Raw genomic sequence first — 21,469 nt, 5'->3', positions numbered from 1 at the left:
GCTGGAGGAGGGAGATGGGCTGAGCTTGGTTTTAAGTCTCCTAGACTTTGTTTTAATACAAATAGGATGCAGCTAACAGCAATGAAGCTGTCTCTCAGTTCTTGTGTAAATAATCCTGAGATAACTTGTCTTTAAGTGAAAATTCAAAATATCTCGGCTTCTTAGAGAGGTTTATTTTGTGGGTTTGGTTCTGATCTCAAAACCAAAGCATCTGTTGCTTCATACCTTGTGAAAATCAGCTGCTGTGCATGTGTACACAAGTATAGGATCCCAACTTGCCAGATAAGCAGCAATGCTTTATTGTTTATCAAAGATCAGAATATACTTCAAATGAATTCAACACAACATGTTAGGATACTGAAAGATTGCTTTTTTAATTTTTGTGAATATGATCTCTTCATGACAATAAGTAAAACTGTCATGACAGGATTCAAAAGAGAGAAAGGATGGGAAGTATAATATTTCTAAATTAGTATCTAGGGATTTTAATTACGCTTTCTGAAATCATGAATGTGTTAGAAAAACAGATAAATGAAAAGTCAATTTAAGTACATTCACCTACAAAAATTCCAGTATAAAACATAATGGTAAGTCATTGATTGAGAAAAGTGCAGAAATTTATTCCTATTTCCTGTATAGGGATGGGATGGTTTTTATAGTGTGATTGCAGCAGCATTCACAGCAATATAGAAGCTGAGAGTTCAAGGTTCATTTCTTAAACAATTTTTAAAAAGATTAATTTTTTCTTAAGAACTCCACATTATTTGACAGGAAACAGCTAATGTTTTGTTTGATGCTTTCTAGGTGTTCTTTTCACCTCAATTACCTTTGTACAGTTAGCTCTTCTGTTAAGTCAAGTGTATGACACTATATGTTCTTCCACGTGTTTACATTGATGCTTATCCTGTATTCCTTTTGAAAAGTGGCCTGTAAATCAAATAAACCTTCTTGTGCCCTGATTTTGCTTGGCTTGGCTGGTTTTTAGTTTTTCTCAATTCTTCCTGTATTAATCTTGTATGTGAGGAGGGAGTAAGAATATAGGAAAAGTTTTCATTGTTAAAATTTCTACATTGCTTTACTCTTTTAGTCTCTTTGATTTAAAACTCACTGAGATTTTTCTTCTTTAGGAGGCTCAATCCTAGAGGATCAGTCCTCTAGCAAAAGAGAAAAAAAGGCGATTTTTTGTATTTTTAAGTCAGAATTTCTCCCTCCATCCAAATGTGCTCCTAAGACAAATTTTGTCTTTTAAGCAAAACAGGACATCCCTTCCTTTCTTGCAGTTTTACTTAAGGTGCTAATTTTTTTGTTTCTAAGACACCTTCAGAGTGACAAGAGAATATTATATTTTCAGGAGGTTAAAAATCTTTATAGATACTCACCAGGTTTTGCTTTGGCTTGCTATTTTAACATAAGAGTGGACCGCTTTTGTGCTATTTTAAACTTGTTGAGCTGCATATCTCCTTTTAAGAAATACTTACTCAGTAGGCCATCAGGAGACAAAATTTTGAAGCTTTTTGTTTAGCAGCTTTGGACAACAGGGGCATAGACCACTGACATTCTCCCAGGTTATTTCCCACCTACAAAAATAATTCCTTTTCCTGAAGTGGAACTAGTTTTTTCTTATGATTGACTTTTAACACGTTCACAGGTATCCTGGAAGTGAGTTGGATGAAGGAGAATTGATAGTTATCATACTAGAATTATCCTGCGCTGTAATGGCTGTCTCTGTAGTTCTGTCTTTAGCATACAACCAGCTGGTTAAACCTAAACTAATACTTGTAATGGGTTGCTCTTTTTGCTGCTCAGTTTTGCTAATCTCAATAGAAACTGAAACAGTGAGACTGATGTTGGGAAGGAGGGAGAAAAGGTCTAAGTGCTAGCATCCTAAGGGAGCTCGGTGGGTACCGTTGATGCTCAGCCATACTGTCGCATTTCCCTGCCCTGGGTCTTCCTCCTCCTTCAGAGCATATGCATGAATGAGGATGCATGCTTTTTGAGGGAGAGCTTTCTTCACCTCCCATCAGCCAACTCGGGGAGAAATCACTTGATGTTAGTGTCCTTTCTTCACATTTTCCAAGTGACCATCTTGTTTTGGGGACTATCACTCCTTGCTGTGATTGGACCTTGCCTATGTTGCCAAGATGTATTTGTCATAAAGAAGAAAAAGCTCTCTTGCAAAATGGGCAAGTTTTTTAAGGGACATTTATGTACCGCACAGGAACTTGCGAGCCCAGTTTTCAGATTAAAAGTAGTAAGAAAAGTAATTTAATCTTAGGTGGTAAAGTGTTTATGTCCAATAGCTGAAGCTTCTGTTTGGTATACAGTACAAGTAAGAGGCTGAAACATCTACATTCCAGAGATAAAAAGGAATAACGGGCATAGCCTTTTATTTTAGGACCCACTAGTACAGAGTGGGAGAGCTTAAAATTCAGGCTGAAGTAACTTGGAAGTATCTGCCTTTCCTTGTCTGGCTTCAGAGAGGCCTAAGAGGAATGTGCTGCAGAGGATGCAAGGTATTTTAGTAAGGGGGAGGACATGTTAATTCTTCTCCATTGTACATGTAATAAAGTTGTGAACACTATTGAAGGCGTAGCACAGGGCTTTCTTGCAAAGTGGTAGTTAAAACTGTCTTCATGCCTTTTAGATGCACGCCAAAGGGCAGCCCTACATACGAGGGCTTAAGCAACAACACTGTTATCTGGAACACCCTCCACTCCCCCTTTCTCCCATCCTTGAACACCCCCCCAACTCCACCCCCACATCCTTGGTCTTTCCATAACAGAGAGACTTGTAGATGCTTCTTTGGTGCCAGCCTTGTTAAGTCTGTTGCAATTACTGTAAAAACAAAACCCAGTTTAGTCTTTAAATAGCACTTTTAAGGTCCCTGCGGGTCAACTCATCCCAAGTAAGGCCATATGTGAAAGCCAAGGCAGGGACTGTCCATTGTGATTTTCCTTTAGAGCATATTTGCCCCTTTTCCCCCAACAATCCCCTTCTCTCTTCAGTTGTGTGAATGGAGAAAACCCGAAAGCTTCAATTTCAGGTCTGGCTCCTAAAGAAAACCAGTGTGGTTCATTTGTGGGTTGGGAATAGGGGTTTGAATTGGCATAGACTTGTGGGTGCTTTGGGGCTGGAGCACACACAGCTGTGGGTTCCAGATGCTTGCTATCCTGTATTAATGTGGCTTGTCTGTGAAACCATGGCATCCGCAATACTACACAAAAGTCCACGCCTGTGGTGGTTTGGGAACTACTCCCAGCAAGAGAAATTTCAGTTTTTAAAGTGAGTTAGAACAAATTTACAGACATCCAGCTCAGAAAGGCTTAGATAACATGAAATTCTGCTTATGAGTTTCATTTTAACAGGGACTCAGACAGTATTATACATGAAAATTTCAGATCCTTCATAAACAGCATTTTGGTGTTTTGAAGATGAACCAAGGAAGTAACAAGCTTATTTGCCCCGTAATGTCTTAATGTTACAGGAGCTCAACGTGTTTATATCTCCTACATTGCTGGCATAACCAGTATGCAAATATCATAGGAACGTGCTTTCAGTGTTTATATGCAGTTAGTGTCTCTTCGTCTACTGTGGTAGCAACACAAAGAAGATCTTTTCTATGGGGTGGAAAAGAGAAGTATACACCCTGATTTTCTTCCAAATGTGCTGAATGTTCTCAGATGTGTTTGTCTTTTAAGAACTGCATGTTTTCCACAATTTTTGAAAAGCAGGCCAACTCATAATTTTTTTCCTGAAAGTGTGAATGAATTACTAATATTAAGAATATTTTTTCATTTTATGCTGAAGTCACTTGTTAAAAAATTCACCCAAACTATTGTCTTGTATATTAAATTTAACAGACTAGGAAGTATTTTTAGATTGCTTTTTATTGTAAGCTCTGTCCCTGCAATCTTGTGATTTAATAAAGAAATGTCTTTGTATAGTATCTTTCACACAAACTTTATCTCCAAAACACTGTGCAGAGTTAATAAAATTAAAAAGTTTTTTTTCCTTTTTACTAGAAGTTAAGAGACATAGACATGAGAACAGAGACATATTGTTTCCAGATGAAGGCTGAAAATAGATGGAGAATGAGGAAGAGAAATGCAGCAGGGTGGTTCCAGATGGCAGGCATTGCAGAGGAGAAGGTTCTTGCAGCCATGTTGGCCAGAGTGTACAAAAGGACAAAAAGGGAGTCTGATGCCAAGCAGACGAGGCTGAAATATAGAGTAATGAAAGTAATATTATAAGAAATTTAGAAAAGATTTTTAAAATGAGTAATTGTCCTTTTTTTTAACTGAGTGGAGAGCTGGATTTGTTTGTGTGCAATGAGGATATTTCAGGTGAAAAGATGTTATAAAAATTGAATTTTACTGATGCTCTGTACTCAGCAGGTGAGCAGGTATCTTTTTTTTTTTTTTTGGTATGTTTTCAAACAAAATAGTAGCTTGTAAGTATTTAAAAGTTTATTGAGTCTTATTGCACTTCTGAGTATCTTATAAATTATTTAATTGTCTGATGGATATGTGGCTACCTAACTATAGGGCATGAAATATGCACTGTTCCTCTAATACACTGGAGGGAGACCTGTTTATAAAGTATTTAGTATTGGTTTTATAATGCACTGTTGTCAACAGGAGACCACGAAGCTCAAAGATCAATCTCATTTTGGCCCACAGTATTAATGCTGCTTTATGAAACTCTGTGACAGGTCACTTAGACAACAGCTCTTAATGAAAGGACTTTGTGCCAGTGTGTGGTCGTATGACTGTCTGTTAGTGAGGCATACTTTAGTCGCTGCCAAGGCTGCAGATGAATCTCTTTGTCCAAGTCCCTGAGGTGACTTTGTGGCTGCTGCTACTGCTGGCCAGGTGATGGAGCTCATCATTTCCCCGGTCCTCCAGAGAGAAGTGAGACAGAGACTGCTGAGTTCTTGCTAATGCAGCTTTTCCTAATTGTCCAGAGAGCTGGTAGGACAACTGGGCAGTTCAGGCAATTCTGTGTACTGTGAATGAGTCAGTAATTAGAAAAACATAGCTGCTCTTAATTCAGTCTTGCATTTGTGCATGAAGTGTCTTTTCAGCCATCTAAAATTCAGCTGTTCCATAAACCACCAGGATATTTAGGTCAGTTTAGTTATTTAATTATGACAGACTTATGTTTTAGACACCAAATAATTGTTAATAGGAAGTGGCACAATAGATTATATTATCGAATAATTAGATCATAAGCTTAGCCTACACTTAAACCCTTCAGGCTGTTGTGGGATCCAAAGACCTTGCTTGTTATGGAGACAGTTTACTAAAAGAATGAGAATAATGAAATTAACTACCAGAGGATTAATTGCTCGGTAAAGGTCTTGTACTAAACTAGTGTCCAGCAGACAATTTCCACAGTTTTAGGATGTTTTTCAGAAAAGAACAACAAAACTTGCTGAGTTTAATAGTATATTAGAAATATAAACTTTGCTTAACCCCAGATAATCAATAGCTGAAAGATGCTGTAATACAGTAGTACACCTGTATAATAGTATAGTGATAATCTGCAGATGTAAACACGTGTAAATGTGGGGTTTTTTAGATCAAAGTGTTTGAATTCTATTTGTCTATGACTTACACAAATTGGGTTGTTGCATTGTTATTTTAACAGTTGCTGTGAGGTTGCTACTATTTCTGTTGAATCCTGAACATATGTCTCAGCAGATACAACTGATTTTGAAATATTTTATTTTAAAAGTGAAATACATTCATTTTTGTGTTATGCATCTTCCTATATTATATGGCATGTCAGGTGCCCTCTGTCCTTTTTAATTCCTTGTAAATCAAAACAGAATATCTGAATCCCACTATTATTTCAGTGGTGGGCCATACAGACACTTCATTAGATGCACAGTTTAAATCAAAGTCTCTTGGAGCTTGTTTTGTCTACTGTGCTTTGAATCAGATTCTCATACCTTAACATGGTTATCTTTTACCCTTTGGTGTAAACAATTAAGTAATAAATAAATAGTTTTGTGTCAAAAAAGGGCACTGACACAAACACAGATGTGAAATGAAGACTTGATGTGAAACTGTGCCACATGTGCAGAATGAGCTGCCCTGATTACCTGTCTGCAAATTAAGGGGTTTGCACCAAATTTTTGCTAGGCATGTAAAATTCTTGTGAGTGCAGAAACTTTTTTAGTTTAGTGTATTATCCACATGTATGTAGTGGTTATTACTAGTTAAATGCCAAGGTGTAGAATACCTTTTAAACAGCAAGTAATTACTTAGAAAATTTAATGGGCACAATCAACAAACTGCTATTACTTGGCATTAGGTTGTGTTTTTACAAGGTTTTTATCAAGTTAGCTGTTTTTATAACCTTCTGCATCCTCCATTTCACCTGCTTTTTGTCTTATATATATATGTGTATCCACTCTAATCATGATTCTGTGATTCTCTCTGCTTCATTTTTGTACTCCTCTGTTGTTGAGCAGGCAAATTAGTATATTTGACCTATCTCCCTTACAGAGTAGGTCGACAAGCATAGATGTGATTTCCCCTGTAAAAAGGAATTTCAGGTGACCTGAACTCCCAGTATTGGCTTGTTTAAATAACAAACAAAAAAACACAACAAAAGCAAAACAAGAAAAGAGTGTATATTATTCATCACCTACAACTGACAAGAACTTTCCTGTAGTTTGTGTAATATCCTCCATGTTCATGTTCATCCCCCAAACCTGCAAGTGGGCATCTCTGCCAACATTCACACTGTGATCATGTTAAATACTGAAGGACAGCATATATGGATGCCATTGTCTTGTCTGTGTGCTTACTTTTTGTGCTTTGACTGTTCTTCTGTTTCTCTAACTTGTTAAAACATGGTGGCTGAGTGACCAAAATCCTGACGATCTCTGATGACGTTTTTATCTGCAGGCAATAGGTCACAGTTTTCACCTTACTTTTTGCTAGTGTTGTGTCACAGCAGTCTTTGTAAGGGTTTTGTGGTATCGGGTGCTGATACATAGTTTGGCAAAGTTGTGATTAGGATCACTTGCAGTGTGACGCTTGCTAGGAACTGAAGCTTTCGTAACAGGAACGTACACTTTCAGACTCATAATCAAAAGTTTTCTTTGAGGACAAAAGTCCTGTCACGTCACCTAATGTGTAATGGGAAAGAAATTAAATATGTCTAAAAAAGGATAAATAACCAACTCAGAGTAGGCTAGGGTTTGAAAATACGATTTTTAATTATAAGTGAAAACTTTATTGATGTTGAAAAGTTCTGCCATGCTTCAGTTGTCTGAAGATCTGGATACTAAGCACTTTTGACCTGAAAATTCTTCAAAAAAAAAAAAAAAGATGTAAAATATAGATGTGGACACTTCCAGAATCTGTGTGAATTAGGCATACACATCAAAGTGAAAAACAGATTCCTAAATGCACAATACTGTTGATAAGATAGAGAAGAAGGATTCAGCAAGGACATTTCGAACACAGGGGGCTAAAAAGTATTCAGTCTCATTGTTGCATGATGACATAATCAGTCCTATGCATTTTGGTTATAAGTCAGAAGTTACCTATTAAAACTCACACAAAAATGTTTTACAAAGTAAGGATGACAGGTTTCAGAGAAAATACAGTGCTGCCAATTTTTTTTCTTTAGGATATGGAAATTTGGGTGGATTATCTGTTCAGAGGAGGTTTCCTTTATTAATCACCCCCCGCCCCCTTTTTTTCATTTTAGACATCTGTTAACATTTCATAGAGTCTAACAGATGTTGCAGAGCGAGTCCCTTACATAATTCTTAGGGAGAAGGGGATGAGAAGGAACGACATTTCCACAGTAGAATCACCACCTCTCTGAATATGACCATCAAGATGGCTTTGCATAATTTTCAAGTATGAGATTATATTCCTGGTAGGACACAATTCACAACTTTGTTGTTATCCGTGGATAAAGTGTAAGCATGGTCGTTGCAGTCCCTGCTCACACATTATTGTAACACCAAATAGAAGAATTCTCTCTTACTTGGTGAAATATATACTTTTTTGGAGGCAGGATTGAATACTCAGTTACAAAATGTCTTTAAAACAACTCAATTACATAATCTTGGTTGTTTCAGCACAAGCAAGGGCTGATTGTCATGCGATGTGGAGGACCATTTTCATTATTTTGGCAAAAACAGGGACAGTTTTGTCCTGACAAGCTATTAGATGAATACCAGAATGTGTCACATGAAAACCCACTGATCTTTAACCCAGCTATCTACTTAACCAAGCCTAGAAATGAATAGTGAATAAGGGAAGAGCAAAGGCCAGTTTACTGTCATTACAAATTACAGAAACTGTTAATATCAGTAGCAAAATGAACTCTGGGAGTTACAGGTACTGTAAGTCAGTCGAGGGTACAGAGATTCAGGAAAACTATGTATACAGATATGAGATCACCAACTGTGTATGTCGTGTGTATATATCATTACTATTGAAAATTGGAACATTTGCATAAAATGACATAAAGATTTTCTGAATCTTTTCCCAGTACCTTTAATGAGTCCTGGGAATGAACACCAAATGTAAGGAATGCTCCTTTAGAATAATCGATTGATTATCATTATTATCATTAGATAGAAAAGTAAATACTAAATCAACAGAAATAATAAATCTATGCTCACTGTTTTATCGTTTTTTTTTCCCCAGGAGTAGTCTTGGGGACACTGCTGCATGTACAGTTAATATAAACATTTATACTGAACTCCTAGATGTTTGAAAAACAAATACTGTAAAGATCAGTAACATTTTAAAATGATCAGTTATGGGAATTAATGCTTACAGAAAAACACCATTCTTTCTTGCCCTGCTAGTAGAATTGCATTGTCTCCCTACAGTCTTGTTAGCTCATACTAACTGAAATGCAAATTCTTTCCAACTAATTGGACCTCGTTGAACGTACATGTACAGTACATAGTTATATGCATGTAGATTTTTTTTTTAGTAAATTCCTCTGTAATTATTTTCTTGATTAATATCTAAAGCAGAGACGTGGAACAAAAATCTCTTTAAAGAGTTTACATATTATTGAACATTAAAAAGATAGTAACTGTTGCATGTTTTAACAGCTTAATTAATAATACAGAATAATTGGAACAAAAAGAAGAAAATATTTTTTCAATGTTTAGTCATTTTGAACTATTTGCATTAACCCTTTGACTGAACTAATTAACACTTAAATGATCAGAATAATGGAATTTAGAAGAAATAAGATAGGTTTACATTATAAAGCACATTCTGCTGGCTAGATTTTCTTATTGGCATCGCCTGGGCTTTCTGTAATCACCTTTCCTATCCTTTCTTGCCATATGGTGCATTTCTGTATTGGTAGTTTTAAGAGGAGAGATGAAATCAACAATGTTATAGTTTTAAAAGATTATCAAAGCCACACACGTAATGCAATTGTCGTTGATAGTAAGTAATAAGTATTAGTTAAAATGAAAAGAAAGAAAAAAAATCTAACCTCACGTACAGTTCACAAAGCACGTAAAATTCTCAAAAACACAAGTAGACAACTGCAACTGCACTGTGTTTTAAGTTCCATTAGAACCTGGATTCTGTAGCCACCTCTTCTATTCAGCACCCGGGTATTCCCAGGAGCTGAAAATGTAAAATAATTTCACAGATCCTTTTATCTTTCAGCACAAATGCCATTGGATAGCAGTAAAATACTTGCAGAACATATTCCTGATTAAAAATCTATTGAAAATGAGATTTTTTTAATGCTTTTAAAAGGATTTGCTTTAAATGCTGTTAGAGCCCTTACCTTGTCTATACTGTTTCTGATTCTCATATGAGTTAGCCAAAGGGGAGAGAAAAAATACTGTTCAACTCAGTTTGTGCCAAACTTGTATACTAACAAGTAGTTCCTGTGCTTCCCACAGATGATTCGAAGAATATTTCTGCCTCCAAAGGAATTATAGCAATAAGCAGAGAGCAATAGATTACAAAGGGAAGTACCGGGTTCTAAGCCTGGATTCTGATCATTACAATTTTTGCTAAATTTCATGTCAGTTTTGTTTCTTTTTTGTTTCTTTTTTTTTTCCCCATATTGCTGTACAGTTAGAGGAGGTTTAATCTGCTACTGTAGGAGGTGTACTTCTGTTGTATTTTTCCTGCAATTATTACTTTTATCTCCTTAGTGACTACTACTTTTCATATCCCTGTTTGAAATTCAGTAAGTATTTTGTTTTCTTGGTTTTATATGCTGGCATTATTGTGCCAAACGAGATGCTACGTAGGCGCCGTAAATTTAAGGACGACCCGAGCTGGGCTGGAACTGGCAGACTAAATTTTATTTCTTTTCTGTCATGTTACTTAGCGAGGGGGAAATATTTCTTTCTTTAAAAATGTTCTGAAGCTGTGATGTAGAAGTCACGCATTTGACAATTAAATGATAGTCTTCCTTTGATACAGTGATCTGAATGTGCTTAGATTTCATGTAAGGTTGTAGCGTTCTGGCCAAGATTTCTGCTTGGGAAGACCAGATTTGGATGTATTAGCTAGTCAGCCTAATAACCCTGTACAGACTGTATTGATTTTCTAGGAGAGAGTTTATGAACTAAATAAACTTGGAGTTGGTGTCTTAATAAACTGCTTCTCTCAGTCTGTCACATTTAGTTACTGAGCTCTGCAGTTTAGGGGAAAAAAAGGCTAATTCTGTTACAGATTGTTCACAGCAGGGTCTCCAAATTAGCCCTTTGTTTTGTAATGCCACCTTGCTTGGGCTCGCTTTGAGCACATTTCTCAGTTTTACCCTAATGAGTTGCAACACTGATAATGTGGCTGATGATCTTTCATTGATTTCACTATCACTTGCTTGTCTGGTAATTGATCCGTTGCTGAGCCTCTAGTTAATTATATCGGCTTTGACATGGCCCGGTCCACCGGGAATTTCAAGTCTTGCAGAATAACAGTTTTAATAAAAGAGTCTATTACTGCAGGTGCTTGCTGCTGCATGCCAGTTGATTTTGTGTGTGTGTGTGTGTGTGTGTGTGTGCGTGCGTGCATGCGCGTGCGTGCGTGTGTGCATGCATGTGTGTGTGCGGGTGTTTTTTTATTCTCTGGGAGAGGAGAGGACTGCAGGACAGGAGAAAGAACGGGGGGGGGGGTAAGAGGTGGAGATAAAGACAGCGAGCGAGAGCACGCAAGAGATGCAGAAAGGAGAAGAGAGGAGGAAGCTTGCTATTGACAGTGTCCTTAAGCCTCCCACAAATAACAGCCATTAGTGGGAAGGTCAGGAGCTGAGCATGCAGCTTGACTGAGGCACTGAGTGCCACTTCAGAAATGAAGAGGCTGGCAAATTTTAGAGGGAGTTTGAGGGGCTAATAGCTAGCTGTAAAGGTACAGCCACTGTTGGCACAATTGACTCCTAAGTGTCATTCTCCCCTCCCCAGTAGAGAATATTTTTATTGACCACAGGTGGACTTAATATATTTTAAGGCAACAGTTCTTGGGGTTCTTGCTTGTTTCTTCTTGGATATTGAATTTGCTGCTTTTGAGACTTTTTTTTGTACTTAATGGTGCTGAACTGGAGGAAAGTTTAACAGAAAAGCTTTCAAGAGATGTAGGGTCTAGAGGGGAAGGCACATTTGTGTCAACATAGTGTACATCTTCTCATCTTTTCTCATTGCACACTAATGACACAGAGCTGCCACTGAAGCTCTCTTCTGTTTCTTTTGTTGTTTCAGAGAGTGAGGTTTATTGTTATTCCTGAGTTAAGAAAAAAGCAGTGAGTGGTACATTTGTCCTCCTAAATTTGTAGATTTTATTAGAAGATGAATGTTCCTTATGTTGGAAAGGATAGTTTGTTTTTTTGTTGGGCTTTTTTTTTTTTTTAATACTCTGGCCAGTTTTTTATGAGATTGCATGAATTTTGTTTTACATTTATGAAGTTTGTTTGCAGTTATGATTTGTTGTCTGTATGTAAAGGATGAAGTGGGTAAGAGAATTTTTCATATAAGATTCACTTAAAAAACCCATAGTAATTAAAACCAGTATTGTAGTAGTATTATTTATCCTGATATACAGTACTGTACCTTAAGTACAGAAGAAAGATTTTAAAGGCAAAATACTGTTTCTTTTGCGTTACTTTTTAACTGTGTGGGACTGGCTTCTTTTCTGCTGTGATTCATTTCTTTGTTCTTTACGATTTGAAAGGTGTATTGTATCTGCTTCAACCAGCTACTTAAAAAAACAAAACAAAACAAAAAACTACTTTTGATCTTTTGGGGGAGGGGAAGAAAGGGCTAGCTTTTTCATTTTTCTGTCCTTTCTCGCTCACGATGCTGCTTAAGACACTTAGCAGTGGGCAAGGGAAGAGAGGGGTGTGAGAGATGAAATGTGCATGTGACTTTCTGGTTTTATTTCAAAAGGAGTTGGATCATGTCTTTTTTCCCCTCTTTGGTAAGAGTTTTATTTGGGATAGGAACCGACTATCCCACAATTCTTGTCTGACTAATATTTAGAAAATAACCAGGCCAACTTTTATATTTTACTTCTGAGTGAATATTGGGTGTATTTAAGAGTAATTGCTTGCTCGCTTGCTTTTTCCCTTTCCTTTTTTTTTTTAAGGTTTGCTAATCCTGTGTGGTAGGCAAGTGTCAGATACTACATGCTGTACTTGACAGCATTGTTGAGGAAAAACAGAGAAAGACAGGGAAAGGGCCACAGCCTTTTCTTTCTCCCAGTTCACTCTGATCATTGTGCTACTTAGAGAGAATGTGCGTGTGTGTGTATCTGTGTATCTGTAGACTGAAGGGTTAGTGCAGGATGTCATTTGGTGCCTGACAGTGGAGCAGTGCAGTTGACTCTTTGCTCTGCTATCCAATGACATCCAGTGGCTGAGAGTTTGAAGCTGATGGTTGGGTCTCCTTAGTGCTGCATGCACACCTGACAGGCAGCTGTTAAACTGAGCAAAGGCGAGCTTGGGGAGTCACAATCTATGCATAAATGATAGGGGTATCTGTGCTGAAGGTGCGAAAGAAGCTCTGACCCTCTCCCCTGAATCCCCCCTTCCCAAATGAAACGCACAGTGCAGCTAGCTTCTTAACTACACTACACTCCTGCTACTGGCTGCCAAGAGGCTCAAAAAATCCACCTTCACTTTTCAGTCAGAAGAGGCAGAAGTGGATGTGAGAGACAGACACACACAGAGACACAGAGAGCGAAAGAGGGCAAGAGACTTGACTTTAAGAGACTCCTGCACTGACAACTCCATGCAGTTCGGAACAAGAACGGCAGCGACCGACTCTGGTTTCATGGGGACATGGCAGAACACTGACACTAACCTCTTATTCAGAATGTCCCAACAGGTATGTTACTTTCGTTTATTTTAAAACGTGGCATTTTTGTGCTCTTTTTTTTTTTTTCCTCCTCCTTTTTCTCTTTCTTTCCACGTTTCATTTTTGTTTCATTCATCACTACATAGTTAGCCTCTGAACTGTCATAACTATGTCATTGGAATGTGCATGGTTACTTCATTGCTTCCCTAAGGGCTCCTTTTTAAAAGAGGAAAAAATATTAAAGCTTTAAGTAAAAGCAAAGCATTTGTTTTAAAGTTTCCAAATAGAGCTTTGCTCGTAGTAAGACTGTTTTTCTTTCTTTGTTTGCTTTTGTTTTGTTCCAGTCTTTTTCCCCTCGCTCTCCCCCCGTCCCATAAATAAAAGTATCTGCTATCCCAGCAAAACTCCTTTCATTCTTCCTGAGTACATAAGCCCCCAAATCAAACTGATACTAAATTTAGGGGGCCCCTCAGAGCGGCGTAATTGACTTCATGTGGCAGAACACAGTTTTATTCAGAGGGAAGGAGCGGCCAGCCGTCCTGCTGGAGCTGCTGCCAGCACGGAGCTGAGGGTCGTTAGAGGAGACAGTTCCAGTCCTCGGGTCCCTCTCCCGCTCCCTCTCCCCGCTCGCTCCCTCTCCTCTCCCTCTCCCCCTCTCCGCGGAGCTGTGCCTTGGCGTCCTCCCCAGAGCTGCTCCTTCACCGGGGGCCGCGTTTAAGGCAGCTTGGTATGCCGGTTCTGACGGGAAAGCGAAAATGTTACTGCAAGGCCAGTAATAACTGATAATTAATCACAGGAGCCAGTGTCTCTGTACCATGCACTTGGTGATACGCGCCCTGTGTGTTATAGCTAATCTTGCACAATTGCTTGGCTCTTCTGGGTGAAGGGAAGGGGGGGGGGGGGAAGGGAGGGAAAAGAAAGAAAAGAAAAAAAGAGAGGGAGAAACTTTCAGCTTGGATGGGGCTCAAGCAGGGGAGGGAAGTTCAACCTGGAGGTTTTTAACAGGGTGACTCCCTACCAGGGGACGTTTTGCCTTTCTGAAAACTAGTTTCCAATTATGGTCTGACACTGACTGATAATAATTGAAATATTGTGTTAGCCAAAAGAGAAGTTAGTAAATGATTTGTATATTAATACTAGACTTTTATTTAATGTTGGACACAAGATGAATGAACTCATTTACCTGAGAGGCGTTGTACTGTAAGAAGAGAGAGGGAAAGTAATTAGGTTTTTATAGTTTACAGTAACAAAGCATGCCTGAATACTGGCCATAAAACGGTAATTTAATTAAAAAAAACCTTTAAAGCCAAGGAAAACTCCAAAGCAGATAGTTAATAACCAATAGCGGTTGTCTGTGGACAACAGTTTAAGCAGTATAGCTCAGGACAGGATGAAGGCATTTGAATAAGGAATATTTTGATATATCCTGTAGAGGGACCCTGATTACTGCTGATACAGTATGCTGGTATAGAATGTAATCAACATAAGGCAAATAAGCAACTCTGTTCAATTTCCCATTCTTGAAAGTAAAAAAGTTCATTTCCTGGTAGAGATGCACATTTCAAAAACACTGCTTGGCACTAGGAAGTGTGAACTGCTACTGCACTGCTTACGAGCCTTATCAGCTGTATGCATGTCTGTGACACATAACATATTTGGTTATATTCATATTGAGCAATAGCATGGAAAGCAGTTATTCAAATTAACTGCTGTATTCTTTTAGTAAGAAGTGAGATTAAAATTTTGGGGTGGAGAAAAGGTTCTTTCCATTTCAGCCACAAAAGAGTTAACATAACTAGATCCAGATAACGATCAATTGATAAATGACGATTGAACCACATAGATAGTATTAGATTGCCTGTTTAGTGTTAGACCTTTTTCAACAGATTTAGCCTCTGTGGTCTCTGGAATACTAGAAAATGTTCAACACTGACAAAGAAAGGAAACAAAACTAAATAAAAGAGCATCACAATGTGTAAGGGGGTCAAATAATTTGATACAACTAGCTCATTAGACCAAGCTAAACATTTATGCACGTAAGCTAGGCTGTTTGGTTTCTATTTCCTTTTTTAAATAGCATTTTTAATGTGCTAATTCTTGAGTATTAACTGGATTTTGTACATTATTGAACATGCGTGGTCATGTTGTATTCTGTATAGAAAGAGAGAAGTAATGTACTAAATGACTAAATGTGTGGTAGATACTGCATCAGTGTGTATCCTTCCATTGGAATACACACACAGTAGCACTGCAAAGGTGGTAATGTCGAACAGATTTATTTCTTAAAAGTCTGTACTTAACGCGTTCGCGTACTGTGTTAATCTCCTTGTCATATTTTGTTTGTTTGTTTATCATGTGCTAAACATATTCAGTCCAAATATGCTTTCATCATGCTCTTAAGAGGAGGGTAAGTTATTTTGCAAAATGCATTTCTCTCCTCTTTAAGGATAATATTTTGTCTTATATTTCTGATTTGTTAAGGCTGTTATAACTTGCTAGCTCGCGCAGGCTATAAGCACAGACTGTGTGCAAGTGCAGCTGCAAATTTGTGTCTAAGTGCCAATGTTTCTTTCTAAATCACTAAAATTTTGAGTATTGTTTTCTGTTACCTGTTTTCATCCATTTGTTTGTTAATTATTTTCAATCCATCTTCTGGAAATGTAAGTATTTTTAAAATTTTTCCTATGCTTTAAGAAAAATTGTTTTCATGAGCACAAATAACATGAAGTTATGAAATGTACATAACTTGCAAGCAAAGTTTGGCATGGTTTGAAAGAACTGTTTAATGAAACTTTTCCAGCTATACATAGTAATGCTAGAGACATTTCTTTTTTAAATTTCTAAGTATAATGCTGGCTTTCCACATGTTTTTTAGAAGCAAAGAAACCCCGAGCCCCATCACTTTTCCTTGGAGTTGTAACTTAATCTCAAGCAGGTTTTTAGTACAAAGATTGGAGCATGGCAAGAAGAATGATTTAGAACAAAACAAAACCTTGCGATCCCTCCCTCCTCTTACCTCTCAACTCACACTGCACTGCTATTTGCATACTATAGGAATGAATAACTTTTCTCAGAATAAAAGGAAAACCTACTTCATTATGGCAAGGAACTCTATGTGTCTTAGAAAATTTAGGGTTGATTGTACAGGTTTAGGCTATTAATAGCAAGTATGATGGTATTTATTTTTTGATTATTTTCTTAGAGAATGGGAGTGCAAGACAATGGCATCTCCACATTCCAGAGCAAATTTAGATTTTGGTGGGGTGAGAGGAGAAGGGGAATAGTCTCCTAAATTACCTGTGAGAAGTTTATGACATGACCACTTGACTGCATTGTTTTGCCTATGCACCTTTTGTCCATGTAAAAGTGTGTGATTCACTTGAAAGGGGTCATCCCAATCTGTATACAGAAGAATGTCTGATAACCTCAAAGGGCATAAATCTTAACTTTTAAAAAGGAGTGCTTCTTTGGGTCACTTTGATCAGTGACAGGTCGAGAATGAGCAGAAACCCTTGGCTTCTCTTCCATGCTCATCTGGTTAAGTCCAGGGCACCCACTGCCCATTCTAGTTCTGGCAAGGAGTTGTTAACAACAGAAAAGAAGGTCTGGATTTGATTGATTTAAAAAAGCAGGCTTTTGTGATTGTCTGCTTTCATAAATGTTTTGTGCATTTGTCAGAATAAGAAATGTCATTTTTCTTCATCCAGTTACCTTAAGGGTTGTAATGTTCTAAAATACTTTTAAGTCATTTCAGAAACGAGACCGTAAGAGAAATGGCTGTAACCCACAGTGACACAAAATGCCAGAGCCATGTACCTTTTTGTTAAGAAAGAAGTATGTTTAATCCGTTTCAGATAAAAAGGTAATAGCCTTTCCAGAAGCTTTTTTCAATGCGAGAGTGAAAAAGCAGTATATCAGAATTATAAATGGATCTGTGCGTCATTATATAGTAATTTAGGATTCACTCAATGATGTAACAAAATTAACAACATAATTTCATTGTGTAACTGTATCTTATTAAAGAACAACTGTCTGACATTCTCTTACAGTTGCTTTATTTAACTTCATGCAAATATTATTAGTAGTGACATTTCTCTATTGTACATTAGATTCTCTCATTAGCATGATGTGTTAGTTATCACCAGAGAAATCACTTCTAGATAGGTGAGCGGGAAGCCAAGAAAACTAAAAATGAAATCAATGATGTATATTAATATAGACGCGTCTGTTCATGAGAGATATGGTACAGTAAATTCAACTTTTTTTCCTTGCATAAATGCATGCTTATTCCAAGGAAAACTAAATAATACTTAACAATATGTGGAGTATGCATTAAAATTGCTAGAAATATTAAACTGTATACAACGTGCACTGCCTGTTTTGAGCTGTACTTGTATTCTTCAATCTGATAGTTCCTAACATTGATGTAGACATAGGCACATAAACTGTTTATTGAACCAGTATTTAAAAATAGGAGCGTAGTGTAATGTCTAATGGATTGAAGGTGAAGGCTTTTTAAATGTTCCTGGGTTGCTGGTCATACAGGTTGTATGCAATTTTAACATTTATTAAGTAATTAACTGTTTTACTCTACCATATAACTATTCTTTTAATATGGGTGTACATGCAAAAAGAGTTCAAACTTAATTCGACAACAGGCTATAATTCCATACATTGATTTATTATGAACATTTTGGGAGGAAGATTAATATTGGTAAAAAGCATTTTGTAGTTTACGGTAGTTAACAATCGCCTTTGTCAGTAAGCGTCAGCAAACATAGTAATTTTATTTAATATATATATTTTTATCACACCATTTTAAAGATTAGCTGACCCCAGGTGGGATTTTTTTCTGTTGTTCGTGAATAAGTTCATGTGCTAGTATGAATTCAGAAGCTTTATCAGGTTACATTGTCTCATTTCAGACACTTGCTTTAATTTTGTTGGGTATTTTGGTAAAAATGGTTTAGACCTGTAATGGTTCATGTCCTTTTAGCAAATTAAAAATATTTGCATCAAGAAATTTGTGCTGCTTCTCATGTGACTCAGAATAGAGGCATTAGAAAATATTGTATATGACAAAAGAGCAGGATGTTTTGTATGGCATGTAGCACTAGACATACAAGTACAAGCAGTGATAGATACATGCCTATATGCATGATACATGATTAAAAATAAAAAACCCCTCTCAATAGCTTCTCTTACTGTGTTCAGTATTTGCAGAAGTAAAACATAGCAAAATGTTTCCCATTCCTCTCTATACATATTAATCTTGCACATATATACATACAGTGTTTGAATATATTTGTGCCATTGTATATTTTAGTTGATGATGTGCTAAGAGCGCTGTCAGATCTTTGCTTAACTTTGAGATATGTATGCACAAAACTGTAAAATCTGCATGAAGCATTGGAGCATATATTAAAGCACATGTTCAAATATATTGTGCAATAAGCACTAGTGTTTAACATTTTAAAAAGTATATTTTTTCTATTTTCTATTTTTCTACTTTGTATTTTAGTAGTTACTTATTCATGTATAGTTTTATGGGGATTTGATTAATGTAGTGACAGAACAGATTTGGTATATAACAGCAGCAGAGTCTCCTGCTCTTATGTCAGGGTTAAGAGCCAAGGCAAATCTTCCCTAACTAATTAGATGCTGAGTAAGGCATCTTAGTGAAGTTGGGGCAAAAGTGAATGGGTCACAGCTGAGGCAAGATTGCAAGGACTGTAGTGATAGTGAAAGCATTCGCATTTGCCAGGTCGTTGTGACACTGTGCTGATTGCAAAGGAACACTCTGTTCACTGATACAGAACTGCCGTCATAAAGTACAATCAGAAACAAAAGCTTTAAAGAGCTTTTACTTTTTACTAGAAATGCTCAAAACATATGCTGTGTATAGCTTTCTTTGCTCGGTTTTCTCAAACAATAGTGCTTGTGCTTTTGTAAAAGGATTTGCCTTGTAGACTAATGGTTCTTTGCAGTTTAGAAGAATTTCCAAACTTGGGGCTCCTAGTATACCCAGGAGGTGATGAATCATACTGGCTCAAGAAAGAGAAGCCTGAAACAGAGAAGAGGGAGAAAGGGAGAATTCCATTGTTGCTGTCTCTTAATCTTTTAGTTCAGAAAGAGAATCACTAATGCAGCTTTTTACCATAATTCAGAGAGCATAATGACAAAATTTCAGCATCTAGATAAACTGTAATTAAGGGATTTAATTTTTGCCCGTCCCGCCTGTAGAAAGGGGTAAACTTAAACAGCAGTTTTATTAAATTAAAGTCTGTGTGTTTTATACAGTTTTTCAGTGAGGCAAAATGCATTCTTTAGCTTAACATCAGTCTATCTAACAAATGTCCAGAATAAGAGACTGTACATCAGCCTATGGACAGGCATCTGTTGCTTTGTTACTGCTCACCCCACTCATTGTAGTAATGCCCTAATGCCTCCTTTCCCTTACTGAAATACTTGACAACTGTTTTCTAAATGATTTTCCTTCACTAACAAAGAAAACAGTGCCACTTGTACGGCTGTGTCACACAACATTTTGTCATAGAGAGGCCATCTCTTTCAGGGGCGGGGAGTGAGCATCTCAGAATTGCTTTGATCAGTGTGAACTTGCCAACAATGTACCATTGATGCTATTCTGACTCTCTCGGGAAGCCATTGCATCCCCATCCTCTACCGATGATGCGTATCTGTGCACTTGTGCAAAGGAAAGGAGAGAGTGTCATCTGCCACTTACAGAGCATGGGAGTTCAGAAGAGAAAATGACACGATTACGATCCTGCCATTCCTTCCCGTGCACAGCACAGAAGTCAGCAAGCTTTTCTTATAAAATGAATAATAAGTGATACTTTAAGAAGCTTTATGGAAAGTGAGAAAATTTATACTGGGGTTGTCATTAAAGCTGAAATGTACTGTCACTGGCAGGTAAACTTACTGTGATATTTGAGATGATGTTTATTTGGAAATGGACCACAACACAAATACGTCAGTAGAGATCAGTGCTGCAGTCTGCCTACCTGTGCATTTTGGAATATGCCCCTTATAGAAGAATTTGAGTGGCGTAGTAAACGTCTCTGGTTTTTTGTGATACCTACTGAGACTAATGTTGAAAAGAGCTTTAATTGCTCTTCTTTTTCTCAGTAATTTTCAACAACTCAGGGAACAGTGAGACACACCTGATGAACACAATTTGTTTATTTGTGGTAGTTCTTTTTAAACTTTATTTAACCAGAATTCCAGGGAAGGAGATAGATTACCTGATTCTCTGCATATGTATTTTCTCCATGCATTCTATAGTGTATTTCTTAAAGATCGATAACTTTAAAATGCAATACTTCTGGCTTTGAACAGTTTGAATGAAAATGTCGTACAATGTAGTTCTTTTCAGATGAACAATTCAACATTTGGTGTGTACCAGTGAGAGGAAAATAGAATATAAAGGATCATATCCTCACTGTGATCTGGGCATGTGTTTTCCATTCATGTCATTGGAGGCCCTGTCATGCATCAAGGACAGCATATAGTTTAGGTACAGAATTACAGATAGCAGTGTATTAGCCTTCAGAGTGAGCTGTAACTAGGAGCTCAATTCTGTAAGCCTTCTGTACGCGTGTAACTTTTATGAAGCAGGTATTTTGCAAGACAAGATTCTACAGTGGTAAAGAAAGTTGCTCTTGTGTATTTTAATCTTTTCTATTATTTAGACACTAAGGAGATGAATATGATTTAAAAAAAAGAAAAAAGTTAGGCATTGCACTTTCTTGAAGAAATCTAAACCTGGCTTCCTGTTTTATCACAATCCAGAAATTAAACTAGGTTCTCTGTTAAAGTCTCTGGTCAGGTCTGAGCTTTTAGACATTATGGTCCAGTGTATGATTTTATGTATAAGTTACTGAAAGCTCAGTTTTTCATGGGTTACCCTGAAAGCCAGTGCAAAATTATGATTGCTTCCAGTTTGCCCCTGAAGTTTGAATTTTTTGAACCAGAAATCTCAAAATGAAATCTGGGCAGTGTAATTCAACATGAAATTAAATTGGAGGAGAAATGTTTACAAGACTCCTTGCTAACTGGAATTGCCAACTTTTCCATAGGAAAAGTAGTAACACAGTAGGATAAAAGGTAATTTAATCAATAAAGTAGCATTTT

At 37.2% G+C, this 21,469-nt stretch overlaps 1 protein-coding gene across 8 annotated transcripts in view; it reads left to right on the top strand.

Moving 5' to 3' along the window:
* Positions 1–21,469, top strand: part of BNC2 (basonuclin zinc finger protein 2) — a 353,515-nt gene that overhangs the window by 80,132 nt on the left and 251,914 nt on the right. For 6 of the 8 annotated variants that reach the window (XM_075526344.1, XM_075526346.1, XM_075526341.1 and 3 more), the window contains exons 1-2: positions 12,824–13,007; positions 13,145–13,345. In XM_075526344.1, the coding sequence (XP_075382459.1) occupies positions 12,984–13,007; positions 13,145–13,345 (225 nt within the window). In that variant the 5' untranslated portion in view covers positions 12,824–12,983. Of the gene's footprint in view, positions 1–12,823; positions 13,008–13,144; positions 13,346–21,469 lie in introns of those variants that run through there. The other 2 variants (XM_075526342.1, XM_075526343.1) reach the window with 1 other exon arrangement.

The sequence above is a fragment of the Mycteria americana genome, chromosome Z (assembly GCF_035582795.1).
Source record: "Mycteria americana isolate JAX WOST 10 ecotype Jacksonville Zoo and Gardens chromosome Z, USCA_MyAme_1.0, whole genome shotgun sequence".
NCBI lineage: Eukaryota > Metazoa > Chordata > Aves > Ciconiiformes > Ciconiidae > Mycteria > Mycteria americana.
Note: the sequence above shows the minus strand (reverse complement) of the source record. Positions and strands in the feature narration are given on the sequence as shown.